At 23.3% G+C, this 23,762-nt stretch overlaps 2 protein-coding genes and 1 non-coding gene across 7 annotated transcripts; all 3 read left to right on the top strand.

Annotated features, from left to right (window-relative positions):
• Positions 1-5,630: 5,630 nt before the first annotated feature.
• Positions 5,631-14,305, top strand: LOC724927 (importin-5). The gene is made up of 14 exons (XM_026441016.1): positions 5,631-5,780; positions 6,808-6,957; positions 7,647-7,873; positions 8,005-8,101; positions 8,471-9,036; positions 9,354-9,462; positions 9,750-10,049; positions 10,172-10,354; positions 10,459-10,585; positions 10,663-11,025; positions 11,114-11,367; positions 11,447-11,967; positions 12,231-12,450; positions 12,539-14,305. The coding sequence occupies exons 1-14, from the start codon at positions 5,664-5,666 to the stop codon at positions 12,632-12,634; spliced, it is 3,330 nt and encodes a 1,109-aa protein (XP_026296801.1). The 5' UTR covers positions 5,631-5,663; the 3' UTR covers positions 12,635-14,305.
• Positions 8,173-8,300, top strand: LOC113218816. The gene has a single exon (XR_003304762.1).
• A 1,639-nt stretch (positions 14,306-15,944) lies between the features above and the next one.
• On the top strand, positions 15,945-21,505 carry LOC412303 (choline-phosphate cytidylyltransferase A). Of its 5 annotated transcripts, XM_006569921.3 has the most exons (11): positions 16,689-16,991; positions 17,209-17,433; positions 17,809-17,953; positions 18,642-18,749; positions 19,121-19,229; positions 19,331-19,447; positions 19,606-19,757; positions 19,834-20,055; positions 20,226-20,393; positions 20,506-20,627; positions 20,979-21,505. In XM_006569921.3, the coding sequence occupies exons 3-11, from the start codon at positions 17,843-17,845 to the stop codon at positions 21,079-21,081; spliced, it is 1,212 nt and encodes a 403-aa protein (XP_006569984.1). In that variant the 5' UTR covers positions 16,689-16,991; positions 17,209-17,433; positions 17,809-17,842; the 3' UTR covers positions 21,082-21,505. The 5 variants fall into 5 exon arrangements, 4 of the variants coding, with proteins under 4 accessions (XP_026296802.1, XP_006569984.1, XP_395764.2 ...); XM_026441017.1 differs by lacking the exons at positions 16,689-16,991; positions 17,209-17,433 and adding an exon at positions 15,945-16,144; XR_003304744.1 differs by lacking the exon at positions 17,209-17,433 and having other exon boundaries at positions 16,688-16,991; positions 20,506-20,737.
• The last annotated feature ends 2,257 nt before the right edge of the window (positions 21,506-23,762 follow it).

Here is a 23,762-nt window from a genome sequence, read left to right as displayed (position 1 = left end):
CGTTAACCGTCTAACCGAGCATCTAACCGTCTTCCCGCCGCTTGAATGTAACGTCGGGTTATAGAAAGAAAGTAGGGGAAGGTGGTGAACGAATGAGGAAGCGCGCAAAAAAATCCGTACTCAATAGACCAATTTTTGAATTTTCCTCGATTAAACGCTCTATTAACGTCGTAACGTGTGTAATGCGTTTAAAATAGAGCTCGAGTGGAAATCGCATGAATCGCGCAAATTTAACGCCTAATCCAATGTTTCTCATGTTACGTTAATCACGGTGCAACCGTGCAATCGTATATATCGCTTGCGTAAGAGATTGCGTAAGGGTAAGAGTAGAAAAAAAAAAAAAAAGAAAAAAAAAGAAAAGTTCGAAACGCGCGTGTATACGATAATATAGAAAAATCAAATTAAAAATATAATCGATCGTGGAAGAAAGTAATTTGCATCAAATTTCTAGCCACGTATAATTATGTAATTTACGTTAAAAGTTTAAAAAACATTAATGAATTTTGCTCGAGAATAGAAGTTGAATCAATCGAAACGAATTTGCGTTACCGACAATTTATTAAGTTGGGAAACGGATAGATCGAATCCCTGTTTCGAACGAAATATCGATCGAATTGCTAGCCGCCATTTTTTTTTTTTCGTATTTTAATTTTAAACCGATCGTATTAACTGGTGCGGGTCAACCACGTTATAAATAACTGTCACATCTATATTTTTTTTCTTTTTCTTTTTTTCCGAAAGAAAAGTGAAAGGTTATTCGTTGTCGGTAAATAATTTTTATTATCGATAAGTACGATCCGAAATTTTTCGCGATTCTAACCTATTTATTTGCGGAGATACGATCGTGAGGATATATTTCGCGGAGATTCGAGTTTGAAAAATTTAATTTCAACGCGGTTACTCTTAATTATACGATGAAATTTACGATATGGTATTGTGCGAGACATTTATCGACGCTGCCCGATTAAAACGTTTATTAGCAGATACCACGCTTCAACATTCCACGCTGAATCGTGTACATTCGTTAAAAACATCGTTGAAAATTCGTGATGCCCAGCGCTTAGAGATTATACTTCCAGTTTTTTGGGAGGAGGGGAGGGGGGGAGAGGGAGATGGAGGGAGGAACTCTTGTTTCGCAAACGTTATAACTTTGCGTTTTAATGGAACATTTATACATCGTCGAAATGTCCGCAAGGTGATTAAAGCGCGAGTTCGATAAATTTGAAAAATCATTACATCGCGTTTCGTTAACAAGCGCCTGCTTGTCAACGAAGAAATTTTAATTGAAATCAATTTAATATATTTTAATAATTAAGTTCCTAGGTTTACGATTGTCGTTAATTTGATTTTTAGATCTCGAGAGATAAGATATATTTCAACTTTTTTCTTTTTCTTTTTTTTCTTTTTTTCTTTTTTTTGTATGTGCGCAAAATCGTATAAATCGAAAAAATTAATGAATGAATCGCTCGAATGAATATACGATATGTAAAGAAGAATTTTCGTAGGAAAATTGATTTTAAATTTTTATCACGAATTCGAAATTATCTTTATAATATTATCGTACAGAATCGTTTTCTTAAATATTGTATAAAGAAAAAAAAAATTAAATTATTCGCAATACTTTTATTGTTATAGTTAAATATTTTAAAACGTCCTTGTAAAAATAAATTGAATATATAATTAATTATATAAAATCTTTTAACGCAATATATTTCATTGTTACACTTTTATTGAACGCATTCAATTGTTGTCTTTCCATTTTTTAAAAATAATCTATAATATTACTGTATAACTGTATCCGTTATGAAAAATTTTATTGATAAAATATTCTGCACAATATTCGAATAAGTAACATATCGAACAATCGTAAAGATGTTATAAGTAAATTTTAACAAGTAAAAAGATGAAAGATAATGCATTAAAGATTAATTATCCAGCAGTATATGATACACATTAAACGTATAAAAGTATTTATATTAACACGTTGATCCAAAAACAGATAACTGCCTTACCCACGTAACATTAAATACAACATATTATTAATCATCTTTATAAATTTTATTATGATTTATACGATATAAAGAGAGATCGATATTAAATATATCTATAATTAATTTTCTCGAAATCAAACGACATAAAAATTTCAAAATTTTATTCTCTCATCATTCAGCATTTCAATAACTCAATTATTAACAAGATTTAAAATTTTATAGAAATTTAAAACTTAAATTGTCATCATCGAATAGATTAACTTTTTTTTAATTATTTATTTTATTAATTATTTTTTAATTACAAATCACGATGCGTGTAACCAATGTGTTCGTAGAAAGGAAAGTAAAGCAATTTTCTTCATCGACTTAAAATTTCGAAAAGTTCGAATTTCAATGTTGCGTATTAAAATATCGATTAAAATTGTGATCTTACGATTGATACAATTGATATATAACCCAATTTTCCCGTACTTTTTCCGCGCATAGATATAATAAATCGTGCAACGAGGGAGCAGTCTGGACTCTTTTCAACGATTACCGATGAACATGGCGAAAGGAAGGAAAGAAAGAAAAAAAGGGAGGGAAAAGGAGATGTATATGAACGAGTAAGGGTGAGAATGAAGCCGAGGGAGCTTGTATATATAGTGAATGTGTGCAGTATTTATGTGTTATACATTTAATATACATATATATATATATATATATATATACACATATATATATATATATATATATATAAATATACATAGATATAAATATTAATATTGTTAAGACTAAGAAGAAAAAAAATGTAACAACAATGGAGAAAGTAATACATTGTCTATGAAATAATTAATAATCGTAACGTGATAGTGATCACGATTTAATTTCCCGTACAAAAAACGTTGCCATATAGTATCATGTTAGGAGACATTTCAATCTCTTGTCTCGTCTTAATTTTAAAAAATTAATAGAAAGAAATAAATTTTAATTGCCAATAAAACAATTATGTTTGGAAAAAAAATATCTGAAAGCAATCGAATTATTAACTAATAAAAATAAAATAATAAAATCGTCCAATGGAGTGAATAAATTAGGCTAAAAATCTCACTCGAAATATCACATCGTTAAATTTAATAATTCATAGCCTCCTAATTTGCAATTAAAATTACAATTAAAATTAAAGTTCGATACAAATGTAATAATTTTCATTCATTTGCGTTTCTTTAATGACACGAATATTACAATTGAATTGCCTCTTAACATTGACACAGTACGAAACAAGCAACATGGAAACGAAAACGAACACGTCAGCGTTACTATTCGTCCCCTGGTTCGTGCCAATATTTTCAGAATGGAACTCGAAACTCGCTTCGCTAATCGCAATATTTTCCGACGCAACTATCGATACTGATCTCATGGCCGAATTCGTTCCGACTCCGTACTTTCTATGTATACAAACGAAAAGTCGGTCCGCTTCCATCCTTCACGCGCCGCCAACAATTTTCCCATCCTTTTGAACGATTTATATCGCTTAAACTCCTCGCAACGAAACGATTATCGAGTCGAATTCGCGATCGCGATGATCCTAGAGAACAGTGAAACGAAAATTTCGACCGAGGAAGTGCCGAGGAAATTGAAAATGATCAATTCGAACAATGGCGTCATCGAGCATCGATGAATTCGATACAACGAATTCGAAAAAAAAGTGTTTTGTTCAACGTCGAAAGAATTTGTTTGTTTCCTCGCGTCTGTACATACATGTACATGAATGGACAATAATAATAAAACAAAGTTGAAAGCTATTAAAAAAGATACTCTGTTCGTGTGTGTGTGTACGCGTGTGTGCGTGTATGTAGTTGATCGATTCAACGAAAATTTTGGGAAATGCTCGTAATAAATATTGTAATGAAAAATCCATTTTCATGGCACGCGTTAGAAAGAACAGCTTGTTCCAATTTCATAATTGTTAAAAAAATTGTTTTTTCTCACTTTGTTTATTATCGAACGTACGCATTTAAAAATCTCGATTGAAGATAATAGGCATACTGATTGCCGATTTTCAAGCTTAACAATAAACAAATTATTCGTTTAAATATTGCATTTCTTAACGCGACCATAATTTGTTTATATCAATTTTTTTATAAAATGAGGAAATTACGAAAAATACTATTGAAAAAAAATTCTTACTTCATGGAATCGGATAAAGTATATATTTACATTGATGCAATTTTTGTTGCGAACTATTTTGTTTAAATGTTCTATACTTGTCCTGTAAAAAAATTAAAACATCACGTTTTTCAGTGAAAGATTACACGATTAGGTTACGAAATTAAACGCATGCTTCATTTTTTCGTTATTTTTATAATCAATAAATCGAATTAACTGCATTACAGTTTTGATCATTTTCGATTTCTTCCTACTAATATATTATAAACATTAATATATTTTTTATAATATATTTTTTTATTTTTTAATGAAATTTAATCGTTTTAAGTTTATATAATATACAGTTGTTATCGATAGATTTATTTATTAATAATTAATTTTTTCTTTTTTTTTTTTTTGAAAATCTCTGTCAAAGATTTATCAAGAAAATAATACATTTAATTATTAAAATTAAATATATAATATTTAATATTTTAATATCTTTCAAATCTGGAATATAGTATAATTTAAAATTTTATTTCGAATATTGTCAATATCAATAGCGAAAAATTTTTCCATTTATTTTCGATTGTCATTAAGTTTTACGAACATTATATTATTTATCAAAATAAATATTACGAGATAATAAAAGTAATTTATTTTTATCATAATTTATAATTTGGATTTTATATTATTATTTATTTTATGTGACAAAAAAAAATAAAATATCCATACTATGAAAGATTCATTTTTATCAATAAAATACTTCGACAAATGATAATTGAACAATATAATTCAATCCAAACTCGAATTTTAGTATGGTAATACTAAAGCAATGAAATTATTTATTTTTATTTGTTTATTTTTTAATTTCTTTTTATAATAGATATGAAAATTTTTAAATAAATTTTTTTTTTAATAATTTTTTTAAATAAAATATACATGTTAAAGAAATGTGTGTACAAAATGTGGCCTTATCATTGAAAAGCTGGATATCGATAAAGATATTTTTTTAATAAACTGACTGAAATTAATATATTATGATATGAAAAACGCAACAGATAATAATGTGAAGATATGTATTTAAATTAAAATAAACAGATACTGAACTGATAATAAAGAGATAACAGAATACCAGAGATACAGAAAAAATTAAGTAAATATACTTATATATTTTTTCCTAATTCAAATTATTTAGAGATATAGCATTTTTACTATCATTTCACTTTTCACATTTTGACATATTTCTTTTTCTTTCTCTATTGATCGTTCGTTCATGCAAAATGCTAAATTATTAATGCAATCTATAATATTTTATGAAAAAAAACGAATGAATTATAATTTAAATTTTCTGTCAAAAATATTCATCATATTCATAATTAAATATATAATTGCAGATTCATAATTTTAAAAAAATACTTTAAGGCAAACACACAATTATAAAAATAGTTATCTTCGATTAAATAAAATTCATGAAGTTGGCAACAAATATCTAGAAATATTTTAATAATTTATGTTGGTAATATTAATTGACGATCAACTCGTATGAGTATGCGCTGTAGTTTCATTCGTTCGGTGACAATGGCGGCAGACCTTGATCAGTTTCAACAGCTTTTAAATACACTCCTGAGCACGGATAATGATGCCAGAACCCAAGCAGAAGTGCGTATATCTTTTATGATTTTTACACGCATATTTTATATATATTAATTTTTTTTCAAAACATAAATCTTATAAAATGAGATACTTCATTTCCAGAGCACGTTGCCAACATGTTGTCAGAATTTGCATGTGGGCACCATTCAGTGATTTTTCGCATTGAATTACAGTTCTACTTAGAATTTTATTAATAACTAATTTTATATAATATCAATATAATTAGTTTCAAGTTAAATAAAATTAATTATCTCAGTGAATACTGACAAGTGTTTAGAAGAACCTAATAAAATCCAAAATGGTGTCCCGTGGTAGCATGCACCCCTCCAACCTTTTACATTCATCCGTGTCATTTTTAATGTGATGCAAATATGCGTCTTATCAAATTTTTTTATGATTATTTTATCGTTTACATGATGCTATTATAACATTACAAGATAAAACAATTTAATTTAGTATTAAGTAATACATAATATATAGCGAAACTACTTAGTAATATTTATAATTTCTGTATTTCGCTTTCCCGCCTACACAGGATCATTTTCGATTTGATTTCCGGTATTCCTGAATCTACTTTAAATTATATAAAAAATATATTCATTTATATGAATATTATTTCATATATTTAAAATTATAATATTATTGTTATTAATACTAATTTTTTACATTTCATTTAATATGCATATAATAAAATTAATGATATAATAAAAATAATGATAAACTATATAATCATATCTTATACTATATTTTTTTTTCTTGATTTTATTTAGTCTAGTAGTTTAAAATTACAAAAAATACGTATAAAATGTAGTATTAAAATGTTAATTATAAATTGTTATTTTTTAAATATTTATATTTCTTCTTGACATTTATTTACTTTATATTTTAAAATAAAACTAAAATGATTAAAGATGATTATTTTATTAATATTATAATTTTTGTTATCTAAAATAAAAGTATTCTATTATAAAAGATTAAATTTTATAATATATATATATGTGTGTGTGTTATATTATACATTTTAATATTTTAGGATGCATATAACAATCTCCCAGTGGATAGCAAGGTGACATTTCTTCTAACTTCTTTATGCAATGCCACTCTTACAGAAGAGATGCGTGCCATGGCTGCCGTCTTGTTACGTCGACTCTTCTCTTCTGAATTTATGGATTTTTATCCTAAAGTAAATATATTTTTATTATATTTATTTTAATAATTTTCCAATTATAAAAATGAAAATAAGCTTTATAATATATATGAAAAAATTTTTTTTTGCAATAAGTTTTATATTTTTTAAATTTTTATATAATAAAGATATTGTTTAGTTTTTATTGCTAATACATATAGTAAATTGCAGACTAAAATAATTTCAAATCATATAATGCTCTCTGTAGTTTATGCCAACAACTATTGCCAATGATAAAGTGACCTATTGTGAATCTTATGAATTATCAATTTGTATTACTTATTACATCTATATATTATTTTTCTTATTATATATAAATATATTTTACAAATTAATATTTAACAAATTTATTTCAAACATATAAAATGTTTAGAAGATATATATATATAAATAAATATTTATAAAATTTTAAGAAAAGTTTTCAGATATAATAATTTTAAAATATTTGATTGATGTTGAATTTTTAAATCTTCTATTTAATCTTAATGTTCTTACAAAAAATTATTTAAGCATTTTATAAAAATTTTAATAAAAAAAAAACAAAATAGAGATTATTGTATATTATTTTTTGCAAAATTCTTATATAAAAATTTATATTTTAATAAATTATAACACATAAAAAGAAAAATTTATCTGTTATAATGTATCATATTTTTGTTCATCAATATAGCTGTATTTATTTTTAGATTCCACCAGAAGCACAAGCTCAATTAAAAGAGCAAATTTTATTATCTGTTCAAAATGAACAGACAGAAACTATTCGACGTAAGGTTTGTGAGGTTGCAGCTGAAGTTGCAAGAAATTTGATTGATGAAGATGGTAATAATCAATGGCCAGAGTTTCTGCAGTTCCTATTCCAATGTGCAAATAGTCCTGTACCAGCATTGAAAGAAAATGCTCTTCGAATGTTCACGTAAGTTTATATACATATATACACACATATATATATATATATATATATATATATATATATTTAATGTATTTATTATAAATAATATATAATTTCGAATTTCATTACATAATATTTATTTTAAATAAATATAGATCCGTCCCAGGCGTATTTGGAAATCAACAAGCAAATTATTTAAATCTTATAAAACAAATGTTACAACAATCGATTATGGATTCTGCAAACTATGAGGTATTATAAAATATATTTTTTCATATATATTTATTTATATTTTTATATTTGTACATTCATTTTATATTTTATGGAAGAATGATACGCGAGATAAAAATAGTTTAATTTCTCGTCATAAATTCTTCCTATAGAAAAATTGCCTTCTGATGACTGTGATTTGTGAAGATTTAATTTATAGACAGATACGGGGCATATAAAAATTAATAAATAAATAAAATTTTGTTTATTTTTCTTTGTAATTTTTTTTTGTTTCTTTTTTATCATTATTATTATTATTCGTTTTTTTTTACGTAAAAATAATTACATAAAATTAATTTTCTTGTTTTTTTTAATTTTTATTTTTAATAATTATAATAATTTTTATTATAGGTCAGATTTCAAGCAGTAAGAGCAATTGGAGCCTTTATCATTTTGCATGATAAAGAAGAAAATATACAGAAACATTTTTCAGAATTATTACCAGCAATTGTACAAGTAATTGCTCAATCAGTAGAAAAACAAGGAGATGATGCTCTCTTAAAAGTTTTAATTGATTTAGCAGAATCGACGCCTAAGTTTTTGAGATTACAATTAGAAACTATAATGGAAATGTGTATGAAAATATTTTCGAATGAAGATATGGCTGATTCATGGAGACAATTAGCATTGGAAGTATTAGTAACATTAGCAGAAACTGCTCCTGCAATGGTACGTAAAGTTGGTGGAAAATATATTGCATCTTTAGTACCATTGGTACTAAAAATGATGACAGATATAGAAGAAGATGAAAAATGGAGCTTTTCTGATGAAATCGTTGATGACGACAATGATAGTAATAATGTTGTTGCTGAAAGTGCTTTAGACAGATTAGCATGTGGTTTAGGTGGTAAAACTATGTTACCACAAATTGTACAAAATATTCCTTCAATGTTGAATAATAGTGATTGGAAGTATAGGTAAATATTTATAAAGTATTTTTATTTATTTTCAATATTCATAATATTCGTCACAGAATAGTCAGCAGTTATTCTTCTTATGCAAATAATTGCGTTACATCTGTGATAGAGTAATCTTTCAAATTATCTATTTTTATCTATCGTTTTGATAGTTAAAAATTTAAGATTTTTTGAAGGATGTTCTTTAATAAGAGAGTTGATAATAGTATTACAATATTATTGTCATAGATATGGAACAAACATTTATATTTTTGCTAATTTATTAAAAATATTTAATAAAATTATAGTTATAAATATTAAAAAAATTTATAATATAGACATGCTGCTCTTATGGCAATATCAGCTGTTGGAGAAGGTTGTCATAAACAAATGGAAGCAATATTACCTCAAATTATGGAAGGAGTTATACAATATTTGCAAGATCCCGTAAGTTTAAAAACTGTATTTTTCATAAATTTCATTATATGATTCATTATAAAATATGAATTGAGTCAGTAAGTAATTATATTTTTTGATGTAAATATAATAGCATTTCATTTATGATAAATTAAAACGAAGAATTTCATATTCATATATATATTATTATTTTGACAATATTAGAATACGTTTTTCAGAGTTTTTAAAAATTGGCTACTATTTTTTCCAAGATAGTTTTAGAACATACATGTTTATCTATTGATTAATTATATTTACTAATTATATATCTTTTACAGCATCCTCGTGTAAGATATGCAGCTTGTAATGCAGTAGGTCAAATGTCAACTGATTTTGCACCTATATTTGAAAAAAAATTTCATGATAAAGTCATTCCTGGTTTATTAATGGTTTTGGACGATAATGCAAATCCAAGGGTTCAAGCTCATGCTGGTGCAGCACTTGTAAATTTTAGCGAAGATTGTCCAAAAAATATATTAACACCATATTTAGATGCTATTATGGCTAAATTGGAATCAATTCTTACTGCTAAATTTCAAGAATTAGTTGAGAAAGGAACTAAACTTGTCTTAGAACAAGTAAGCATATTAACTATATGTAATTAAATAAAATTGTATATTTAATTATTTTTTTAACTTCTAATAATAATTTTTTCAACTTATTTTTTTTTTTATTTTATTTTATTTTTTTTATTTTATAGGTTGTTACAACTATCGCATCTGTTGCTGATACGTGTGAAGAACAATTTGTAACATATTATGATAGATTAATGCCATGTCTAAAATATATTATTCAAAATGCTAATCAACAAGAACATAAAATGTTACGTGGAAAGACAATTGAATGCGTGAGTCTTATAGGACTTGCAGTAGGACCTGAAAAGGTATAATAATAAAAAATGACATAATAAAATATTTAATATTTTTTTTTAAATACTATTATATAATTATTACTAATTATATAACTATATTTTTTATGGTTATATAGTTTATTGCAGATGCTAGTGAAGTTATGGATATGTTACTAAAAACTCATTCTGAAGGAGATCTTCCAGATGATGATCCACAAACAAGTTATCTTATATCCGCATGGACACGAATTTGTAAAATTCTTGGTAGGAAATTTAAAATTTTATCTTTTTGGATAAAATATATCAAAGTATAATTAAACAATAATAATTAAATTCTTTAGGTAAACAATTTGAACAATATTTGCCATTAGTAATGGGCCCAGTTTTACGAACAGCCGCTATGAGACCTGAAGTGGCTTTATTAGATAATGAAGATATGGAAGGTATAGAAGATGTTGATTGGGAATTCATCTCTCTTGGTGAACAACAAAATTTCGGAATTAAAACAGCTGGTTTAGAAGATAAAGCTTCTGCCTGTGAAATGTTAGTTTGTTATGCGCGTGAATTGAAGGAAGGTTTTGCAGATTATGCAGAAGAAGTAGTACGGCTAATGGTTCCTATGCTGAAATTTTATTTTCATGATGGTGTTAGAACAGCTGCTGCTGCAAGTTTACCATATCTTCTTGATTGCGCAAAAATAAAAGGTTAATTAATAATAATTATACGTATATATTTTCATAAAATATTAAAATATTCTTTGTATTATAATTATAAATAATAATTAAATTACAGGTCCACAGTATCTTGAAGGAATGTGGGCGTATATTTGTCCTGATCTCTTAAAAGCAATTGATACAGAACCTGAATCTGATGTTTTATTAGAATTATTGTATTCGTTGGCCAAATGTATTGAAACTCTTGGTGCAGGTTGCTTAGGAGCACAACCCATGGCTGAACTTTTACGCATATTGGATAAATTACTTAATAAACATTTTGAAAGGGCAGTAGCTAGATTGGAAAAACGTAAAGATGAAGATTATGATGAGGTAAGATTTTGCATATATAATTTTGATATAAAATTTAATTAATATTATAAATAGTTTAAAATTTCTATTAAAATTATAGATTGTTGAAGAACAACTTGCTGATGAAGATAATGAAGATGTATATACTCTAAGTAAAATAGCAGATATTTTACATGCTTTATTCACTACTCATAAATCTTCATTTTTCCCTTATTTCGATCAAATTTGTGGACATTTTGTTAAATTATTAAGTCCTGAAAGGTCTTGGTCAGATCATCAATGGGCTTTATGTGTTTTTGATGATGTAATAGAATTTGGTGGACCTGAATGTGCAAAATATCAAGAATATTTTTTACGACCAATGATACAATATGTATCAGATAAATCAGCAGAAGTAAGACAAGCAGCAGCTTATGGTTGTGGGGTTTTAGGACAATATGGAGGAGAAGCATTTGCCCAAGCATGTGCAGAAGCTTTACCTAGATTAATGGAAGTTATAAATGATCCAGAATCTAGATCACCTGAAAATGTCAATCCTACAGAAAATGCTATTTCTGCAGTAACAAAAATTCTTAAATATAATAATAAAGCAATCAATGTCGATGAAATACTTCCTCATTGGTAAATTGATATTTATTAATTTTGATATGATGTAATACGAAGTAATTTTTTTTGTTAGAGGACTCAAAAATTATATCTAACACCGAAAAATATATATAATTTAGCGATTATTTTTCATTATGTAAAAATTGATATTAAAACAATTATGAATGTAACATATAAAGAAAAAATATATGATCGGTGATATCTGTTTGGGTCTTTTAGCAAGAGAACTATGTATTACGTTAATTGTAAAAAAATTAGTAAAACATTTATTTGTCTAGGCTCTCTTGGCTACCAGTGGTAGAAGATGAAGATGAAGCACCTTATGTGTATGGATATTTATGTGATTTAATTGAAGCAAATCACGTAGCAGTTTTAGGACCAAATAATTCGAATCTACCTCGGTTAATAAGTTTTTTTGCAGAAGCATTTTACAAAGATGCCGTACCAACAGACAATCCTGTCATGGGTAGAATTCTTAGCATTGTTAGACAAATACAGGTATAAGTAAACAATGTATATTATATAAAATATATTTTTATTCTATTGCATATTTATGTTTTAAAAAATAATCTATTCTCTGTTTTAGAACAACGAGTCTATGTTCCAGGCATGCATAAATGCATTAACAGCAGATCAACAACAGGCACTGCATGAGGCACTTCGTGCACAGCCTACTAATTAGCCATTTGCTTTTACTCTCGATCTTTAACATTTTAATATAAAAGAAAAAAACATACACACACACATTTGCTTTAATAAAGCTTGTGGAGAAATCACAGATTTTAGGTAGCTATGGAACAATTGCGCCAGCCTAATTATGAAGAGAAATAATTGTATGTAACTATTTGATATAATTCATATATTTGTTGATTGTATTTCATTAGTAGATACAATAGTCATCCCATTTTTTACTATTTGGAATTGTTGCGAATTACATACATAAAACTTGTACTTGTCATTACTTGATGAAGTGTGATATGTTAAACATAAATTTAGCAATATAAAATTTATTAAATTATATAAGTGAGTTCGCACTGACGAAATTTTTATAATTCATTATTTTTGCTTAATTTATAATGATAATACAATAAAATAATATTGCATTCATGAATTTATTTTTAACATAAAATTAAAACAAGACACATTTCCCGCCATTGCGAGCCGAACGATGCTTAGTGTCTATTTTTTTTCTTTCTCTCTTTTTTCTTTTTTAATGCTTTGTAAATTGCATAGTATTTGTAAACACTAACTCCAGCTTTGGAGTTTAGAATATTAAGAATGTTCATAGAATAATATTACATTTTTGTCATTGCGATCTCTTTGTCCCAATTATCCGCCTTCTGATACTACTTTTTTGGCAGAATAACAAAACTGCGAAAAATAGACTGGAAAAACACCAACTCATTGCTATCAAATGATGGCATAATATATTGTGATTTAGGTATTTTTATTATTAAATTTAGGTACAGTAAATGTTATTTAATAATATCGATAATATTACAGCGTTGAAGTTAGACGAAACTGTATACGAATGCCTTTTAAATGAAACGTAATGAACTGCAATGTAATATGTAAAACATTTTATATTTTGATATATTAAATTATTTGTTAATTCTAATTCAACACATTGGATTACATTAGAAAAGTATACATTTTCTGTTTGATATAAAGTATACTTAATCGTGTAATTTTACAGCTAATTTACATTGATTTATTACGCTTATTTAGCTGTAATTTTGCAATTTGTTATTGCGTAAAATAAAGTATAACAATGAAACCAAGATATATTACTGAAATAAGTTGAAAAGAATGCTGGGCATTACGTTTCTTCCGGTTATTGTGTAATGACAATGTGAATTAAGGACAGTGGCGTAAAAAAAATGACTGAATGGAGTAACATTACAATTTCTTGTTCTTGTTGCTATTTATTTGTACACAATAATTATCATGATATTTACCATTGCAAGCGAATTTGCAATGGAAAATATTCCAGAAATAAAATCTGCGACTAGTTACAACAAAATCCTCCAAAAAATTTTTTTTTGTTACGACACAAAAGAATATAACTAATGGTCGGACATTTATTTGTATGTATATATCAAAGTATATAAATATTAAAACTAAGTACGTAAAGTTGAATTACATAAATGTAATTATTGATAATTAGTAGGCACTGCCTCATTAATTATTTCATGAAGACTAAGATCTTGTGAAATAGATACAAGCAATGTGCGATTGTAAACATTTCAATTAAGAATTATTGAAGGACTGTTCGTGCGATGTATTGTGACAAAAAGATTTGTGAAAACAAAATCAATATGAAAAAAGTAAAATTATAATTCTTATAATTATATAGAGATTATTTTAAAGTTATTATTAATTAAAATAAATCTCAGCTTTTTAATTGATTGTTTTGCTTTACCTTTAAAATTATATATTTTATTCGTAATATAAATGAAATTTTTACAATGTAAGAAAGAATCATAATTATCGTTATATTACATTTAATTTTCGTTTATAAAAAAAATATATATTTAAATTATTACTTATTGATATATATTTAATCATATATATAATTTATTATATAAACTTATGAAATTACGATCAATTATATAAATAATTAAATTTAAATTTGAATATATCATAATATATATAAAAATAAAAGTAATGACAGTATATTTTCATTTAGAGGTTTTTATTTAGTTGAGTAGTTAAGTTTTTGTTTATGTATACACTAAAAATAAATTAAAAATATATGCTGCATGTCTTTTTTATGCGAAAAATTTTGTTATATAGTATTTAACAATTGTATATCAATCGAAACATAAATGTTAAATATGCGTTCGATTAATTAGTGTAAAAAATATACAAAATGCGAGTATTGAGCAATTTTCTCTTACGAGTTTATCAGATATTGCGTCAAAAATCTTCCGCAATTCATAATAAATATTTACTTTAATGATATTTTAATCTATTTTAATTAAATAATTCGTTCATAATTACGTTTTGTTTTTAATAAATCAGTTATGTCGTATTTCAGTTAACCGATATTTCAGTTAATCAATTCAATTAACCGAGAATAAAATTTTTTTAGATTGAAATATTTTGTTTGTTATTACATATATAAGTATATATATTAAATTTATTATAGATGTTATCAGATAAATTACACATATAATGTAATTACGTATGGCTAAACAAAAAAAAGTTTACAACATAAAAATGACACATATTTAAATTATGCTAAAAAAATTTATTTTATACAATCATAAAAATGACAAAAAAAAATAATTTCTTAAATAAAAACTATCCTTTAATTATATCATATGTAATAATAAAATTATGTCAAAATAATAACAAAAAATTTAATTTCCCTTGTAAAAAATTTGTATTTAAGAAAATTAAAACTATCATTATTATTAAATTTATTATTACCACATAAATGAACACTTTATTATAAAATAAAAAAATGAATGTAAAATAAACAATTGAAATGAATTTATAAAAAAATATATTCAAAATATGTAAATTTTCATTATTTTAATTCATTTTAATTATTTATGTAATCAAATTATTATATATTTATTTATTATATTTATTCTATATAACAGAATATAAAATATTTATTAATTATATTAATTATCATTATCATTCAAACTCAATACATTTCAATAATAATAAAATTATTTGTTATTTTTAATTTAAAAAATATATTAATAATTTGATAATTTTATATATTATATGTATAATGATATTATTCGTATATTCATATAAAATAATTTTAATAATTAATTTTACATGAAGTACATATATATGTGTGTGTGTGTGTGAGTGTATATACATATGTATATATATATACATATATGTATATATATATGTACATTTGTGTGATATATGTGTATATATATACATGTACGTGTGTATATATATGCATGTATGTATATATTTGAAAATATGTGTCGTGGCTATGCGATAAGTATATAATATTATGATCATCCGATATTACGTCATCATTCCCCCTCCCTTCTTTAATTAACATTCATAAAAAATGTTTGGTGCACATATTTTATGCATTACAAGTAACATATCTGTTATGTGAAATTTATTTTTAATTGATCAACTTCTTATTATTAGTTTAGTTTCTTCAACAGTTAAAAGTGTAACAATCCGGTGTAACTATTGTCTTGAAAAAGTACGTTTTTTTAAAATCAAAAAGCACATTATTGTACTTATTCTTTTTAAATCATATATTAAACGTAAAAAGATTATATTTTCATATTAATAAATATTTTATGTTTAACAAAATTTTAGTTATTTAATAAAAATTAAATAGCTATATTTATAAATTACTATTTATTATTAATATTGCATAATATTTAATAAAATAAATTGTTTAAAGAATAATTGGAAATTAATTTATTTTCTTTCCTTCTTTTTTCTTATAAATACTATTATTTAATATATATAATTAATTTAAATAATCTAAATAGATTTTAAATATAATAATAATAATAGATAATATTTATAATTTATATAACATTTATATATTTTTAATTTGCAATAAAAATAAGAAAGGAAAGAATTTTAGAATCTAGAGTATGATATTTTGATGTTTTTATTTTTGATAATCATTGAAACCGCACCAGATTTAAATAAAGATATTTATATGGCTTCTTGCCCTCATTTGTAATTCTTATACTCTTTTAATATAGGACTCATGCATATACACTTTTTCATTTCTCGAGGTTCATAGTGCTATTATTTCGTCCCTGATAATATACTGAAAATGTGTAATACGTAGTATCCACAAGTGTTGTAGCAGTTGTGTGTGTCAGTCGTGAAATAGTATTTTAAAATAACATAAAATGTGAAATTTCTCTAAAAATTTTCAAGAATTTGTTTTTTAAACTTTTCTGTAAAAACCGATAAATCAAATAATGAGTTCAATAAACTTCTAGCGGAACTCTGATTTTTCGTCATATCCTATTACTTATCTTTATAGTCAATCGTCGTGTATACAGAAATTAGGGCGTGAAAAGGTTCGTTTAGTTCAATTGGAATTTATAAAAGTTTAAAAAGAAAGTACATATAAAATTAAAAAATATATATAAAAATAAATTATTAAAAGCCGAGTGAACAAGTTACTTGAGATTATACATTATTATTAAATTTTAAATATTATATTTTTGATTGATTATATCTGGTTATATGATGTTTTCTGCATTCTTCTTTTTTTAACTATAAAACATATTTTAGCAACATGCTATTGTTTTACAAGGAATAAATGTATAAAAAAATTTTATTGAATCATAATATGTAATAACCAAACATGACTGGTTCACAAATAATTCGGCACATCTCTAATTGTTTCCTGGAGATTATACGATTATTCATGAATATTTTATAATCATAATGATTCGTAATCATAAAATTATAATAATGACATTGATCAATAATTTTAAGATAACTTGTGAAAACCAGGTAAACGTTCATCAATTTTTTGTGTAAATTATAAATGAATATTATATGTAAATATATGTATAATTAAAATAGTATTAGCTTTTAATATCTTAATTTAAATATTATTAAAAATATTTGTGAATTTTATTTTATTTTTTATTTTTTATGAAACAAATATAAGTATAAATTTATAATTTTAATAATACAAATTTAAAATTTATTTTTTATTATATATAATTCAAGTAAAAGATTATATATATAATTTTTATTTTATATTTTATATATTTTGTATTACTTTTAATAATAAGATACATTATACAAATAATTTAATTATCTATAATAATATACTAATATAAATAATAACAATATTATTTTAAATAATATTTTGTTTAATAGGTTTTTTATGGACCTAACATTGAAGCAGTAAAAAATGTCTAGAAAGCGTGCTAGAGAAGAAACTATGTTGAATTCTACATCATATTCAAATATTCAAAATGGAGAAGATGCATCTTGCTCCAGAGAAGATTCACCTGTATATCCTGTAAGTAACATTTAATATAATAAATAAAATTTATTATAAATTCATTAATATTATAAGTTGTTTATATTATTTTATTATTTGATATTTTATTAATTTAAAGTAATATAAATATATATTTATTATGTTAAAAATTTGTATTAATATATAATACATTTATATGTAGTATTATCCATTTATTTTTTTATTTATCTATAAAGTTTATATATAAATTATATTATAATAGTAGAGAATTATCTGTAATAATTCAGAGATAATATATCTGTAATTTCATGTATATTGTATCATTCATTTCTAATTCACATCTAATTTCATAGAAACAGAAGTTTTTAATGATAATGATGTAATATATGATGCAAGATCATATCTAATAAAAAATATAATATTGCGAATACTTAATTCCTTAAATAGTCTTGTTGAAAATTATACATATTATATTTGATGACCAACTAATCTATTAATCTATTAACATAGATTTTACAATATTTATGGCTTGTATTATTATATATAATCTAAACTTTTTCTTATTGATATAGAAAGATATAGAAGATAAAGAAATTTTATCTTCTTTATAAAAAACTTGAAGATTTAAAAGCTAATTGAATTTACAGAAATTTTAGATAGATTATTTGAAAATTTATTTTTTTTCTTTTTTTTTTTATAAAAAAATAATTTTTTTTAATATTAACAGCTAGTGACAATGACTTGGAGAAGCAACAGGAATTCACATAATGAATCAGGTCAAATTTCACTGAAAAAGTATAATAGTGAAATTTCTATTTACCACAAAGAACTTCCAGTGAGTTTAATTTTTTTTTTTAATAATTTTAATGCTGAAATATATAATATTTTTAATTTTTTATCTTTTTATTTTAATTTTAAAATTAAATATAAATATTTTATTTTGCATATAATTAAAATAAATATAATTTCACATAATTAAAATAAAGCAATTCTCAAAATTTATGAGGAAAAGGCTGTTATATTATATCAATATTATATTTAAATATTAATTTTATATTTTAAATGTTAATAATATATTTAAATATAATCAATATTTTAAAATAATTTTAAAATAATTTTTATGAAATCTTAGTACATATATTAATTGTATATACTGATTTATATGTATATTTTTTTATTATACTATTTATATTAAATTTATTGCAGTCAATTTGCAAGGAAGCACCTTTTAGTGATGATCCAGAAGCACTTGCTGAAAGAAATGCATGTGATTATAACATTCGCATTACATTAAAAATGGCAAAAAGTGGTAAAGGTTAGTATAATTAAAAATTAATTAAATATTATTTATCTAATAGTTATTAAAAACTTTTGAATGTTATATTAATAATATTAATAATTTTTGTAATGATTTAGCTCCTAGAAAAATCAGAGTCTATGCAGATGGTATTTATGATCTATTTCATCAAGGACATGCACGACAACTTTTACAAGCAAAAAATATTTTCCCTAATGTATATCTTATTGTAGGAGGTAAAAAATAAATTCTAATTTTTTAATATATAGTATAAATATTATATAATATTAAAAAATATTTTTATAAAAAATAAAGAAGATATATAAAATGTATAATTTTAAATAATATAATTGTATAATTTTTTATAAAATATATGTAATTTTTATAATTACAGTTTGTAATGATCAATTAACACATAGTAAAAAAGGAAGAACAGTTATGACAGATGTTGAAAGATATGATGCAGTAAGACATTGTCGTTATGTAGATGAAGTAGTTAGAAATGCACCTTGGGAACTGGATGATGAATTTCTTATAAAACATAAAGTAAATTCAACAATATAATATTTTTTCTAGAACATATTTATTAAATGGTAATATTTAATTCTTGTATTACTTTTAGATCGATTTTGTTGCTCATGATGATATACCTTATATGACAGATGATAGCACAGATGTTTATGCTGCCTTAAAGGCTAAAGGTATGTTCGTAGCTACACAAAGAACAGAAGGAGTATCAACATCTGATATTGTTGCAAGAATAGTTAAAGATTATGATATTTATGTAAGAAGAAATCTTGCGCGAGGCTATAGTGCAAAAGAACTTAATGTTTCTTTTCTCAATGTAAGTATTGTAAATTAATGAGAAAAAGATATAAGTTACTATGCTATAACATATAATAAATAAAATATATAATAAAATAAATAATTGTGATTTTTATTCTATTATAAATATTTTTTTAAACAATATTATTTTTAAGCAATGATATTTTATAATTAGATATGTTCTTATAGGAAAAGAAATTTCGTTTACAAAATAAATTTGATGATTTAAAAGATAAAGGTAAAAGAGTAATGGAGAATATTGGTGAAAAACGTATGGATATGATTAGTAAATGGGAAGAAAAATCTCGAGATTTTATCGATGCTTTTCTACTTTTATTTGGAAGAGAAGGTAGATTGGTGAGTATATAAAATTTTGATTTTAATATTAATAATATCCTGCAGATTATCATTATAAAAGAATAATATATTATTATTATTATATATTAATTAATATTAATAATTTTTACAGTCAACAATTTGGAATGAAAGTAAAGGTCGTTTAATGCAAGCATTATCTCCTCCTGCAAGTCCAAAAAGAGATGGCAGTCCAAATGGCAGTAATAGCAGCAATAATGATGAAGATCAGACAAGGTACATCACAGCATTCGAGTCAATTGACTAATATGCAACACCACTTCATTCTGTACTGCTTCTATATGAAAACCTTCAATACTTCACACCACCCATTTGCAGCATGTTATGTTAGTATACAATTCCACTGTTATACATTAGATAAATTTTAAGCAGTAACACACAATTTAACCATTGCTTGTTGTAAAAGATGTGTTTCATTTTCTTTATCCTTTCTATGTATATAATATATGTATAGTGCATAACATAGTATTGTTATAAAAATTTTCGTTTAAATATCTACAATATACGAAAATGTTATTTAATATTAATTCAAATTGATTGAATTAATATATATGATTTATGTTACAGTCCACCACCGAAAAAGACTGGCCGTTTTGAATATTCGCAGAGTAATTATTATTTAAGCGATGATTATAGCGACGATGAAGAAGAAAATTTGCACTCCAAATGATAACCTCTTTTTTCAAAATCACATTCTTCATTTTGACCAAAAATATCGTGCAATCTCTTTAAAAATGTTTAAAAATAATTTTATGCATCTATGTGATTTATTAATATGGATTATAATGTTATGCTTAATAATTTTTTTATGCTATGATTTCATACTACATACGATATAAAATTATTTGTTGTAATAATTTCATTCAATCCAATCATGCATTATTATATATTAATTAGATTATATATGTGCATGAACATTACAGAAGTCATATAGATTACTTAAATCGTTACAACTATTCTTGAGAGTTTCATTATCATATCGTTATTTATATTATTAATAAGTTCCTACAATCTGGTTTTGAATGATATTATTGTTCATTTTGAATTTCATACAAGAATTTCTAATAGTTAAACACATATTTTCATTTATGCAAGAAAGTCTGTGGTTCAAATGATCAGTTAACAATATTTATTAATTTTCAATTTTTTTCTTACTAATTTTATATAACATTTTTTTACAAGTTACTCTATAATTAATAATTTATAATATATATATTTGCAGTGAAAATATCTGCAATTAATATTAAATTATATTTTGATTTTTATAATAAACAGATGATTTAAATATATATATATATATATGTATATATATATATATGTATATATATATATATATATACATGTATGTGTATATGTATATATATTTTTTTTCAATGATCCATTTTAAAAGTCATACTGAACACATTTAGAATTGTTTATGAAAAGTTAGTACATAAAATTAATATTTACTTATATTTTAAATATCGCATTATTCATGAAATAATAGGAAAATATGAAGTAAACAAAAAATTTATCGAAGAATTTATCATTACTATGAATTTAATTTGAACTATGAAATTATTAGAAATTATTCAAAAATTTGTATTACAAAAAGTTGTATTACAAAAATTTTAATAGTATTGAAGAAATTTGAACAAATGTAATTTTATAAATGATTGTTCTTGTTTAATCTAGAGTATTTATAAAATATAAAAATTTTTAATTTATTTTTATTAGTAAATAATCATGTGTGTAGTAAAATTCTTGAATATGAATCAATAGAATTCAAGAGAATGAATAAAAATCAAAATGAATAATAGAATTTTAATTTAAATAAGTATACATCAAAATAAGAATCATTTTGAAGATGGTGCTTTTATTTGAATATATACAGATATTATAACCCTGGAATGGTACAACCATTTTTATATTTTGAAATTATAATGTAGTTTTATAATATTCTTGTATTATCGTATGATTACTAAAACATTTGAATGAAATATTTTTTTAATATATAAATAAAATATATGATAAAAATATTTATTTTTATTTTCAACATGTAGCATTCAGAATAATGTAATTCTAGTAACTTTGTTAATAGCATATAGTTCCAGGGATAAAAAAGTATACATTAGATGAGTTTTAAATACAAAATTAAAATTTAACATATACATATTAAAAATTTGTAAAAAAAAAGAAAAGGCATATAAATTTGTATACATTGAAGTGTTTTTGTTTCTTAAAATGTACCAATGGTGCCTGAGTTTAACATCTTTTATTTAAATATATATATATGAAGTAGTATATTTCTGTATGAAGCATGTCATAAAATTTTTAAAGTATATATGTTAATATTTGCTTCCGAATGTAACTGATGCATAAATTAGTAACATGTAATAATACGTGATAAGACATAGTATTTTCGATATCTTTTTTAATGTATACATCCAAAAATATTTAGACACGCACAGTTTTATGATCGAAATAAATTTATGTAATTTTAACAGTTTTCCTGTAAATTACACTCTAGGTTTTTAAAACAAAAAAAATATCTACATTGTAAAAATTATATCTTAAATGCAAACACGAAATGTAGTAATGTTCCATATTATTTATGTAAGAGCAAATAAAAGCTGTTCAAGAAATATTACAAATCGGATTATTTTTTAATTATTATTATAATGTACATACTATTAAACAATTTTTATTATTTTAATATTTCATGTTTTTTTTATAAATAATTATTAATAGCTCAATTTTTAAGAAAATTAATTAACAATTACGCAGATACACTTAATATATTTGATACATAATACATTTTGATTTATACAATTACATTACGTTACGAAATGATTTCAATTTGAAAATAATATAATAATTATAAAAATACCATTGATTATTATTTAAATATTTGATATTATAATATATATACATTTATAATATATATTTATTTTTTACATAAAATGTAATTACTTAATTATTAATTATATTATTTCAAAAGTTTAAATTATATATTTAAAAAAATAATATTATCAATGCTACCATCCATTTAAATAAAAATTTAGTCATGTATACTATGTCAAATCAAAAATAAATTAATCAAATCATAAATGAAAATTATATATATAAATATATATATATAATTATATAGTATATGTATACATTTTTTTTCTACATTTATATTAAATTATTTATATTTTTTATATTTATATTAACATATATTTTCTATATTTATATTAATTATTTAATATTTTTATGTATAGTATAATTACTTAAGTAAGATTAAAATCAAAATTTTTAATTTTTTATTTTGCTTTTTATTTTTTTTATTTTAATTTTTTGCAATTATATAATACAATAATTTAATAGAAG

Source organism: Apis mellifera, linkage group LG5 (genome assembly GCF_003254395.2).
Source record: "Apis mellifera strain DH4 linkage group LG5, Amel_HAv3.1, whole genome shotgun sequence".
Lineage (NCBI taxonomy): Eukaryota > Metazoa > Arthropoda > Insecta > Hymenoptera > Apidae > Apis > Apis mellifera.
Note: the sequence above shows the minus strand (reverse complement) of the source record. Positions and strands in the feature narration are given on the sequence as shown.